Here is a 13016-nt window from a genome sequence, read left to right on the forward strand (position 1 = left end):
GGCCAGAGTCATTTGGGAATTATTAGCATGTGGATAATATTTAAAGCTATACGACTGGATGAGAACATCAAGATAGTGAGTACTGATAGAGACAGAAAGCTCTGCAATGGAACTACTACACTCTAATGTCAAGAAATCAGGGAGATGAGGAGGCACCACTGAAGAAGAATGAGAGAGAGCAGTCCAAGTGATAAGAAGAAAGCCAGGCACTGTGGTATCCTGGAAGCCACATGGAGAAAATGTTTCAAGGAGAGGAATAATCAGCCGTGTCAAATGCTACTGATAGTTCACATTAGTTGAGGACTGACAGTTGACCATTGGATTTAACAAGGATTTAATTTGTGGCCTTGATCAGGCCAGTTTCCGTGGAGTGATGGGCATGGAAGCTGAATAAAAGTAGGGAAGAGAGAAATTGGAGACAATAAGTGTGCCCAACTCAGAGTTCTGCTCTAAAGGGAAAGCAAGAGATGAGGCAGTGGCTGGAGGGGGAGGGGGGCAAAGATATGTTGCTGGGAGTGAAGTGTTGGTTACTATCAACTGTTCATTCCTGCCGAGGAACAGAGAAAACAGCTCTGCTGGTTCCTTTAAGAAGAGCATATAGGCTATTGCCAGGGATGGTCCATTATACCCTGCAAGCAGGTATAATCTTAAGTAGAAGATATAATGCCAGGGCATAGAGTAATCGGAACAGTAGGATGCTTTTCAAGAAAGAGTAAAATAGAATTAATTACTTCAAGTGCTTGCAAATGTGAATACTACCTGTTTTCTGTCATTTTTGTATTCTACACATTACCCTGACATCCATAAATATGTTTTCCATTTGAATTTGTCTTATCAATTTTGTGTACATATATCTATTTAGGACTTGTATATCAAAATGTTTATTTTAAATTGGAGATGGAGAAATAACTTCACTTTGTGCAATTTGAGTTTTCTCATTATGTTTTTTTATATACATTCTAGCATTAGTCAAATTAGTAAGCTCTAGTTTCAAAACAGACTTTTTGGTGCATTACCAATTGCTATAAAAACCTGTTCTGTAGAAAGATTATTCTATAAAGTTTAGGCATGAGTTGTGTAACTTTAAATATAGATTTTATGTATTTAGGTAAGTAACCAAGTGAATATGAGAGTATCGTTTCATTTTTAAAGAAAGTAAATATATATATAATCTGCCACTTGTATTAGAAGACCATGACCATAGGCCAGTTTGTTTAACGTTCTTACTGCTATTTGAGAATTTGAAAAGACTATTCCTTAATCAGTAGAATCTTCTCTACCATATTATCAGAAGGATAAGAAAAAAGTAGCATGCTTTCCTTCCTTCCTTCCTGCCTTCCTTCTTTCCTTCCTTCCTGTCTCTCTCTCTTTCTTCCTTCTTTCTTTCTTTTTTTCCAATGGTACATTTAGGTAAATTAAAATACGTCTCTCCTATACTCTCATCTGGGGCACATTTATATGGAAGTATGAATATAAAATAGGGAAAAGGAAGAATGGAATACTTTTGCATTCTTGAATGAAAAAATAAGAGTGCTTTTGAAAAATGATTGTTATAGCTTCTTTTATAAATCCCAAATATGTATTTTCATACCCATAATGTAATTTTTTTAATACATTAAGATAGGTTGATCTGGCTGTGACTTCAGTCAGTAGTGGGAGGCAGCGTAGAGCCAGGTTCAGCTCATGTAGGACTCCAGCTACTTGCCTCACAGACAACAACAACAGAATGTGTCTATATGTATTTGTGAATATAAATTGATCTAAAACAAATTATTAAAGCTTTTTATAGAATGTTATTAAACTTTTATACCTTATTAGACCAGCAGACAGCGTGGTCCCGATTCACAATCCAGAAGTCCATTGCCACACACCCCTAATATATGTAATGAAGGTTTGAGAAATAGTGTCATCTTCTTGAAAAGGCCCATAATGTGAGTGAGCAATTTTGATGCTTAGACTAAATCCATATCAAAAGAATCAACCTGCTTATAAGACTGTGCTGAATTGGATTAGCCTTACAAAAATAACATCTAGGAAACTGGATCTGGTAATACTTTACAGTTATTTTATATGAGTTATTTTAATTAAGTGTTGATGATGATAGAATATCTAAGATGTATGGGAGATAAGCTACATATTTATGCTTATCAGCAGAATGCGCTAGCACAAGTATGTCATTTTGTGAGCTAAATTAGTTTAATACTAGTTGGAATTAAAATGTGTTAATCAAGAGTGTCTTATCCACTGGGGTGTCAGTAATGTCTGATGGAGGTTTTTATGGAAAACAGAAAAGAAACTAAACAAATTAAGATATATGAATTGTAAAATAACTGACGAAATTCATTTGATGTATAATTTATGCTTCATTACTTTTCTACGGAAAACTCATGAAGCATCTCATGGAATTATAAAAATTAAAATATGTGAACATTTTTACTATATGAAAGATGGCTGTGTAGTGAAATGCAGAAGTCACAACACTAAAGATTTTTCAAAATAATATTCTCAATATTTATTGTTGATAGCACATGAGTTTAAGAAAGTTAGCACAATTAAGAAAGAAGATTTACTTCTAAGTGAAATAGGGAATTGAAAAATAGAGAATAGAAATCTAACTAGGAAAATCTGGGGTGCCTGGGTGGCTCAGTTGGTTAAGCATCTGACTCTTAATTTTGGCTCAGGTCATGATCTCAGGGTTGTGAGATCAAGCCCCAAGTCAGCTCTGCACTGGGCGTGGAACCTGCTTAAGATTCTCTCTCTTCTGCCTCTCCTTCTGCCCCTTCCCACCTCCCTCTCTTAAAAAAAAAAAAAATGAGGGGCCTGGGTGGCTCAGTCGTTAAGCATCTGCCTTCGGCTCAGGTCATGGTCCCAGGGTCCTGGGATCGAGCCCCTCGGGCTCCCTGCTCGGCGGGAAGCCTGCTTCTCCCTCTCCCACTTCCCCTGCTTGTGTTCCCTCTCTCACTGTGTCTTTCTCTGTCAAATAAATAAATAAAATCTTAAAAAAAATAAAAAAAGAGATCTATGTAGGAAAATCTTGTACAGTAAAGAGAATTGAATTAACTGAAAAATGACACAGAGTGAGTAAAAGGTAATATTTAGTGTTTAAAGGAATGTTTATGCTTTGGGTAAAATCTTATAGTGAACATATTTTTATTACCTTTCCAGGACTATAAAAAATAATTAGAATCTGCCATATTTAACATTTCCAAAAATTTTCTTGGGAAGAAATTTTTCCCTTGAAAGATTCTAGAATGATTTTCATGTCATAGAATTGTGTATTATTCCCTTTGTCTGCTTAAACAGTACATCAAAAATATCAGAAGAAAGATTAAATCTGTCTAAAGTCATGTCTGCACAAGATCAAGTGCGCTAGATATTTGGTCTCTATGTAATTAATATAGTATTTTTTCTGCCTATATGTCACTTTGCATCTTATGTTTTTGCCTAAGTGGTGATGGAAGCAAATTACTTTTTGGCAAATAACCATTTTCTTACAGATTTTGGACTAGAGATGGTTATGGGCTAAAGACAATATGATAAGAAGACAGAATGTTTAATGTTCTTACTCAAATGCTGAGCCTTTTCTTAATGGAAAGAAATATGTAAGCTTCAACATGCCTGAGGGAATCTCTCTCTCTGAATAGATAGCAGTCTAAAAAGATGAGGTAGGGTCCTTTGTGTAAGTGCCGCACTGTAGGAGACAACTAAGAGCTGAACTGCAGTGAGGAATTGGTAGCACTTCTCCAGGCTGGTCTTTGCTTCAGGAAAAATTTGATTAAGATACCACACTTTTTTTTGTTTTGTTTTGCCAAATCATATGTAAGTTAACCTGACATCCTTTTATACCAAAAACTGGCTACTAAATACTGCCAATTTGTAAAACTAAGAAACATTTTTGTCCACCCTGACACCCCAGAAATAGCAAAAGAAACCTAAAAGGAGTAGGAGAGGGTAAAAGGCCTTATTAGTGATCTACATGAGAAATTCTCTTAGATGTTGTTGATAGGGATATTGTAATTATAATTCAGTATCTTCTTGGGGTCGACACTTTGTTCCTTACTGTTTTTATTAGGTCCTCTGGAAGATATAAATTATCCTATTGAAGCAAGCAGAATTTTCCCTTCTATACATAATTGATAAGCATGTACTCACTAGACAAACCAGATAGACTATGCTAATCCCGTGGCTTCCTGTTTACAATAGCAAGAGATATCACCTATTTTTAACAAGACATGTTGGTCAGGTGAGATTTTATGCAACAGAACCAAACTTTATTCAATCTTTTGCTGTTTTCTTCCATCATTATTATTCATTCACTTACTCAATGAGCCAGCTATGGAACCAACCAAATATTCAAAGAATGCAACTCTGTACATTCTCTCTTAGAATATGCTAACTGCTTCCTTTCCTTCCTCATGAACCTCATTATAAGTTATCAGATTATAATGAACAGTTTGATTATGATGATGATACTCTTCTAATAGTACCACATCCATTTATCACCATTCCCTACTCATCTTCTATTGCCTTTTGGCGTGTGACTTAAAAACACTAATAAGTGGACTAAAGACAACATATATTATCAAAACTCTACCAAAAATATGTAAGAAAAGAGGGCTAAAGCTTACTAAATTGATTTTATTTCAGTTGTCATTTTTCTTTTAGTTCAGTGAATCAAGAGCACATGCTAATTAGTGCTTTATACACAAATTAACTTGCTTACCTGAAATACCACTGCCTTTTCAGCTTTTCCTGGTTGAGTAGTAGCAAGGGTAAAGAATTCTGCATTAAGTGAATGGTTGCACAGTTGCTGGGGGGCTGAGGAGGAAGTGCCAAGTCAGGCAATTTATTTATGGTCAGTTGGTAATAAGAATGAAGTATGTGTACCTGCCTTCATTCCATAAAGTTATTACTGTAGCAGGATGTTATCTCTATAAGAAAACTAAAATGGCAATTTGGTCCTTGGTTTCCTTTTACATAGTAAGGAGGTTGACCTAGTAAACTCTAGAAAGTATATTTCTGCTATAAAATATGTCCAAAAGTCACATTCAAATAAAATTTTTAAGTCAGATTTTATTATAATTGTACAATATAAAACCTATAAAACTTCAGTTGAGTAATTCTGTGAGGAAGTCATTTTTTAAGTGAGCATTTTTTAAATTGTTTTGTCAGTTCATATTTTCTTAAACTTGGTAATTGTGTTCTTTCAGTCATTTTAAAAAGTTACTATATTTTTCAAAATTAGAAGCAAACTTCACATGAATAATTTTGTCCTCAGAAAAGTTCAGTTACTTTACATTAGATAAGTCCCATAAAATTGTGTTTTATTTAGAACATACCTCAGACTTCTTTCATAAGAGTAAACTTCTAAATGTTACATTTGTCCATTCTAAAGATATCAGTATTACTCTTCTCTTCTTCACTGATTTGGTCTAAATTGTGCTTATAAAAGAAAATATAGTACATAGAAAATAGTATGTGTTACATATAGTATATAAATAGTATGTAGAAAATGCTTAAGTGGCATTTTAAAGAAACTTATTTTTTAATGATTTTAAATTTTCTTTATTATCAATTTATTCTCAGAGACTAATATTTAAAGAGTTTCTGGGGCGCCTGGCTAGCTTAGTTGGTGGAGCATATGACTCTTGATCTCGGGGTTGAGTTTGAGCCCCACGTTGGGTGTGGAGATTACTTAAAAATAGTCTTTAAAAATAAATACATAGAGAGTTTCTAAAGCCATGTTGAAATATTTAAAATAAGATACAAGGTGATTTGGGCACCTGGGTGACTCAGTCAGTTGAGTGTCCAACTTCTGATTTCGGTTCAGGTCATGATCTCAGGGTTGTGAGATCCACCCCCGCGTGGGGCTCCGTGCTGGGTGTAGAGCCTGCTTAAGATTCTCTCTCTCCCTCTGCCCCCCACCCTGACTTTCTCCCTCTAAAAAAAAAAAAAAAAAAAAGAGAGAGAGAGAGATAAGTTGATTTATATATTGCTGCATCAATTTTAAGGATTCTTGGAAATACCAGTTTTATTTTATGGATTAATTACCTTGACATTAAGATAATTTCTTGCTCTGATATGGTTTTGTGTTCTTTCTGAAGTGGGTTTCCTTCATATCAGGGCACACATTATACTGCAGTGTACTGAATCCTCTATGATAATGGTATGAACAAAGTGCTAAGAAGTCGAAGGAGCGGAGCCTATAGAGATTCTTCAAAGAGGAAGTGACATTTAAACTGTCCCTAGGGAGATTAGTAGAAATTGCTTGGCAGAGAAAGGAGAATACAGGTAGTCTCAAGAAACAGAGAATATTCTGGTGTTGATAAATCATAGTTATATGTTTTCTAAAAACAATTAAAATGTTAGAAAATATTATGGTGACTGATGGTAGCTGCACTTGTGAATAGCATAATGTGTAAACTTGTCGAATCACTGTTGTACACCTGAGATTAATGTAACACTGTATGTCAACTACACTCAAATATACTTAAAGCTATACTAAAAAAAAATAAATATTTTTTAAAAAGAAAATATTAAAGTTAACATTTGAGCAATGTGTCATTAAAATGTATAGTTTGATCATATGTATTAAAAGAAGTTAGGGCTTAAAATGGTTCTTAGCACCTGTAATTTCAGGATGAGTAAATTATTTTATTTTTTTTACAAATCAAAAAAATTTTTTTAATTTTATTTATTTATTTGACAGAGAGAGACACAGCGAGAGAGGGAACACAAGCAGGGGGAGTGGGAGAGGGAGAATCAGGCTTCCCGCGGAGCAGGGAGCCTGATGTGGGGCTTGATCCCAGGACCCTGAGATCATGACCTGAGCGAAAGGCAGATGTTTAATGACTGAGCCACCCAGGCGCCCCACAAATCAAATATTTTTATATATATGTCCCCCCAAAACTCATCTTGGATCAACAATAACACAAAGGTTCACAATTGGAAGAAAATCTCTTCCCATGTCCCAATGCCCTTAAAGCCATAACTGAAATATTCGAGCTCTGTGCTTGTCTTATTCTCCTTTTACATAGTGATACCACAGATTTCTTTATTCACTTAAAAAATGTGCTGAATGCCTACTATGCGCTAAATACCACATTAGATGCTATGGTACCAGCCTGCGAGAAGCTCCCAGTCTAGCACGGAAGTCAGATTACAGGTAGTCACTTAAACCTTGGATCTTCCCCACTTCTGTAAAAGCATAACCTCAAGCCAAAAATTGGGATTTATCTTTGATTCCTCTCTTTCTCTCATTCCATATATCTAGTGCATTGTCAAATCTTGTCACTAATGTCCTTAGTTTTCCTCTTCTATTCTGTATTTCTACAGCCTTCACTTCTATTTTCTTATTTCTCAGGATGGGTAAATTATTAAACAATTCCATTGGGAACATTTGGGATCTTCAGAGAAGGAAAAGAATCATGCTGAGCAATATAACTTCAACTAGCGTGAGGAAAGAGAAAGGGCTGATTCCTTCTAATTCTTAGGGAATTGAGATAAAGCACTAAGGGTTTATGAAAGATCAAATAAGAAGAGACAGACTACCTTCCACTAGCAGAAAGGGCAAAGAATAAAAGAAAATCTCTCTTTGAGGGAAGCAGAAGTTTAAAATTCTATGAATAATTCTTGATATAATGGAAAATAATAATCCTTTAAGATTGAATGACATTCATTCCGAAATAAATTATGATTCTAAATAGTATGATCTTTTCTCTAAAAGGCTACTTAGAGGAAATGAGATGGACATTTGGTTTGTATTTCTATTAGAATTTTTTTCCTCCTTCATTTAGTCACCAAATTTTATTGAATTCTCAGGCTTTGTATATGTTTTTATTCCTTTCACTTTGGGTTATCCCATTTTTGGGGGGGGCAGATAGCTGAAACATGTAGAAAGGAGAATTTATGCCTATAAATGTAGTTTCCATATGTCAGAATACTAACATTGCTACTCATTTTATCTTGTGTTATAAAGAACCTAACTCTGTGAGTTTTGCCTAATTTGGAAAACTTTTTTCCAAAATCAAAGGATAGCCTTGATTTTCATTCCTTCATAGCAACACATGTTCTATCAAGTCAGGGTGATGTAATTATGCCTTCTGAGGGAAGGCACCAGATTGAAATATTATTTTCTGTGGGTTTTCATTGATACCATTTGGTGAAGAGAACATTCTATTTCTTCAAATTAGTGGACTGATAGAAAAAACAGTTTTTCCAGAAAATTGTTTCTCCTATTAATTACAAGACTGGAACCTTAAAAAATCCTAATCAGAGGGCAGTGATTTTTATCTGCATTGTTCACTGAAATGTCCAACGACTTACCCGAAGTGTCTTTGTAGGTATTGAACACAGATTTGTTGAATTAAAGAATTGCTAGTATACCTTTTAATTGATAAGTTCAGGTTTTTTTATTCTTCTGATTGACCTTTGATCTGAACAAAGTGCATCATTTTTTTTCTTTAACTAGGTTTTCCTTTTCCTTGGAAAGCGTGGGAATATGTTTCTCCAGCTCCTTGATAAAAGTGGTTTGTGAGTTAGGAGCATATGCCTATATTCCCACCCCTACACACTTCAAATATTTAGAGCTATTTACAGTATACAAATCCGTATACTTAAGGGCAATGCTGGAGATAATTAACAAAGACACAGAATCATGGAGTTTTGTTTTGTTTTTTTCATTTTTCTAAGGGACTTTAGAGATTATCCAACCCAACTCCCTCATTTTATGGTTGAGAAAATTAAAGCCCTGAAAGGTTTTTTTTAGCCCTGGGCCCCTCTGCTAATTAGTGTTATTGCAAAACTAGAACCCAGGCCCTGACTCCCGGTCAAATGTTATTTTCACACACATTATAAATAGCTTTGTCAGGATGAAGGCTTTTTCCAGTTAAAATATTGATTCACCATCAGGACACCTTCAGGCAAATATTTTAATGCCCAAACTATTAAAAGAAACTTTTCCCCCCAAATATAAAGAGTATTTCATAGCCAAAAATTCTTTTGAAGAACCTGTTCTTCCCAAGCTATTAATGCAGAGAGTATTGACATGTCTGTTAGTAGATAACACTTTATATTATCAGTTGGTAACCTCTTAGATTAGTATTTTACCGCTAAAGAATTTAAACTAGTTTTAATATCTTGAATTGTATTTGAAAGGAAATTGGCCTCTGAATGGTGAAGTACAAATATTAGTTGAATATTCTCAGTTGCTAATATGCACACTCTTGTGGGTTCGGTTGCTGTGTCTATACGTCAACAGGTAGGCAAGTGAGGACCTATGTGGTTAACTAGGTAACTTAAGGTAAGGATCAATCTGAATAGCAACAGCTTATGTTATCGCAGCAGTAATTCTATATCAAAAGTGCTTTACCCATAGCAATCTTTGTATTTTAGGTAAAAGTAGTAGATATTTATCCCAATTAACTAGATTTATGTCATTTTTCCTTTAATTGGATTGATACAGATTGGAATTTTAAAGTGGTTTTCTTTTCTTTTTTTCTTTCTTTTTTTTTTTTTTGTTTGCCAAAAAGACATACATTTGAACTTGGAGGAGGGCATACAAGAGGAAATAAATTAACTAAAGAGAGAATCTTTTTCTCTCCCAACCTTCCTCTATAGAAGTCTATAGCTTCCCAGCTACCACATGCTCTGCCTCTCCCTCTCAGTAGTCCCTTGATGGTTCCTCACAGTCAGATAGGAGAGTATGACAATCCCATTAAAATACCTTTATTCACAGTACCATCGATTAGAGAAATTTCTCTTTTCAGATAGTCCATTATATTAACACTGAAAACATCATTTTACATTCAGAGGAATATGCAAATCTCAAATATTCTATTTCAAATAAGGTCCATCTCAATGTTTATCTCAGCATTTGGTATTTAGTAATATTTTTAACATAATTTCTACCTTGGATTCCATTTCAAAGTGAATTTTATAGACAGGAATTATTAGTTTTATATAGGTTTATTTTTATTTCTCCATGTTTCAAAAACTAAATTGATACACTTTGTATTAATAAACGTGTCATAAAATATCACTTTGTGAAAGGAAGAAAAACATCCCAAGACCAATGATACAATATTTAATTACTAATTTTTTTAAATGAGTCCAGAATTTAAAAGGCAGTTCCATAAATGAAATTAGGTCATTAGAAATAAAGCAGAGGGAGTGTGAATATTGGGATAAGCTTCTAGTTGGCAGTATAGTTAACTAACTAATTCTATTTAGAGTCTAGAAAGGATAAAGAGAAACAATTTTGATCAAATACATGAAAACTAAACATTCTTTAAATGTTAAAATTGGAAAATTCACTTAAGTTTTATCAGTTGGAGGTGACAGTATTACCTGAATAATCCAGTGTTTCTGTCCATTTAAAATGATCTCCTGGTTAACATAAAGATTAACATGTAAAAACATATAATAATGGTCTGACTAACATGTAAGAACACAGTGAGCAAAAAACTGAATTGCTTGTTTAACTCTAAAGTTCCTCTTGTTGGTCTGTCAAATCTTCCAAAAGATATTATAGAAACAGTCCATACAGCATAAATTTGTTAGGATTGTATTTTTCAGATGCTGCTTTTTAAAATAACCTTAATTTAAAAATGTAGCCAAGAACTACATGCTCAGTTTCTAAAATGTTTATAGAAAATACGTTATAAATGTGGAATTTAATTATGTAAAGTACTACAAATTTGGCTTGCCAAGCTTTTGTGAAATTGATCCTTAATTTATATTACTTCACTCTTAATATTTTACTTCATGATATTCCACCATTTAGAGTTGATAATTTACTTATGTTACATATAATAAATTTTATAGTGTAACATAATTAATCAAAATTATATAATTTTTCTGTAAAAGTGGAATTTTGAATAATGTTAGGAATATACTTTGAAAAATTTGATGCCTGAATCTGAGTGATCAAAAATACTCTCCCACTCAACATTGGACAATAATTAAAATGTTATTTTTAGGATATTTTTCAGATTTTTTTGGACTGACAGAGTCAGCACATTTTAGCAGAATCTGATTTATCTAACAAGATAAATTGACTTGAATTTTAATGTAAGACCAATTTTTTTTCTTTTGTTAAAAGTACACAGCTCATAACCTGCTAGTCTCAAAATATGCAAAGAAATTTCAACTTTAAAATTTATAATCAATTTTGAATTATAACGAACACTTGAAAAAGGAAAGCCAAAGCTCTTTTCACCATAAAGAACCTATGGAAAAGAAATTTCTTTGCCATTGTAAACAGGTATGAAAGAAAAAGTGAAGAAATTCAGCAACTTTAAAATTATTAAAGGAAACTGATAACAAACTGAATGAGTCCAAAGTGTATGTTCAGAACCCAATTTATGTAATGATATGGCCAATAAGCATCTTCCTGAAGTCTTTGCTGAGATTCAGTTGCCTAAATTCCTAATAATTAACATTTAAAAAAATTTTTGCTTTAGTTACTTTAGTCATCTTTGATGTTTTTATATTCTTTTTGGAAAATGTTCCAGATATTCTACAAAATAAAAAATTGGATGGTGTTTTTTCTTAAAAGCGTTTATTCTCCTGAAAGCAACCACATGGGGAAATAAGTTGATTTATGCTTTGTATAATTCGAAAATTCTTTAAAACAGTTTATTTTCAGATCCGTATTTTACATTGTGCTGTTTTTTTGTTTTGTTTTGTTTATTTATTTGTTTTATTTCAATAGCCTTTTATGTCACCTCGGTACCCTGGAGGTCCAAGGCCCCCACTGAGGATACCTAACCAGGTAAGATTCATGTGCTACTTAAGTCAATGGGTTTTGTTGTTGTTTTTAAGAATCAATAAATATCTTTAAAATGTCATGAATATTTTTTTCCTATAAAAATATTAAATTATCCTTTCTCTATCCCATTTAGTGCTACTTCTGGTAATACATAAACTACTTCAAGGATTGGCAAACTACTGTCCATATGTTGGCTGACTGTTTTTGTAAATAAAATTTGATTGGAAAACAGCAACACTCATTCATTTACATATTGTCTGTGACTTCTTTTACACTGCAGTAGATTTGAATGGTCATGGTGGAGACCATATGTAGCCTGTAACCCTCAAATACTATCTGGATCTTTACAGAAAAAAAGTTTGCTGAGCCTTGAAGTCTACCATATACCTTGAACCTAATTGTGTATGTGTATATATATAATTTTGGTAAATGCTAAACACGGTTATTTAAAAGAGGACAATAAAATTTTCTATGAACATACTTTGCTTTATTTTTATATAATATGGTTTCAATATCATGGTTATAATACTCCTATCAGTTTTCCCCAGTTATAATGATATATAGAGAATATAATTAGCTGCTTCTAGAAGGGTTAGATCTATTAATAAGTAAATCGTTAGCAATAGATCTTCCAGTTCTTTTTACCTACTAGAGCTCTTTGAGATTTCATAAGCTTTTATTCTTACATAGTTTTTTTATCAATGTCAGAAATATTTATTAGCTGAAGACAATAAAGCACAATTTTTACTTGCAAGGAGTTTATAATTTAGTTTTAAGATACAGAAAATGTACATTTATATAACACAAGAAGAAATTAAATGCTTAATCTTATGGAATATTTATGTCGAGTAATTGTTTTGTTACTTCCTTTAATTCTGTTATTGTATGTCTCAGCATTTTCCAAGATCTAAAGTAAGCCCTGTTATTCCAGTAAATTCTTTCTCATTCTTACTCTCTTTCTATCTAAACTTCCTTCCTGACCAAAAATGTAACAAGAAAGTTGCGCTTCCTAGCATATTTGATAGCAACAGAGTTCTGCTTCTTCTCTCCTAACTCTTGCTGAAATTATGCAGTGTCCTTGAAGTGTCCCAGTTTGCTGGTGTTCTCTGCTTCTCGTGCACAGCAAGGATGCCGGCAGCCACATCCACCCCCAAGGGAGAACGTTAAACAGGCAGCAGTGCTGGATCCTCTCATGGTTATAGTGCTGGGAGTCCTCACATTAGCAGCTGGAGAAGCTTTTCCCTTC

At 33.5% G+C, this 13016-nt stretch overlaps 1 protein-coding gene across 5 annotated transcripts in view; it reads left to right on the plus strand.

Moving 5' to 3' along the window:
• Positions 1-13016, plus strand: part of SSBP2 (single stranded DNA binding protein 2) — a 284133-nt gene that overhangs the window by 210773 nt on the left and 60344 nt on the right. For all 5 annotated transcript variants that reach the window (XM_078067103.1, XM_078067105.1, XM_036067208.2 and 2 more), the window contains one exon: positions 11714-11773. In XM_078067103.1, coding sequence (XP_077923229.1) covers positions 11714-11773 — 60 coding nt within the window. The remainder of the gene's footprint in view (positions 1-11713; positions 11774-13016) is intronic.

Source organism: Halichoerus grypus, chromosome 2 (assembly GCF_964656455.1).
Source record: "Halichoerus grypus chromosome 2, mHalGry1.hap1.1, whole genome shotgun sequence".
In the NCBI taxonomy this organism is placed as follows: Eukaryota; Metazoa; Chordata; class Mammalia; order Carnivora; family Phocidae; genus Halichoerus; species Halichoerus grypus.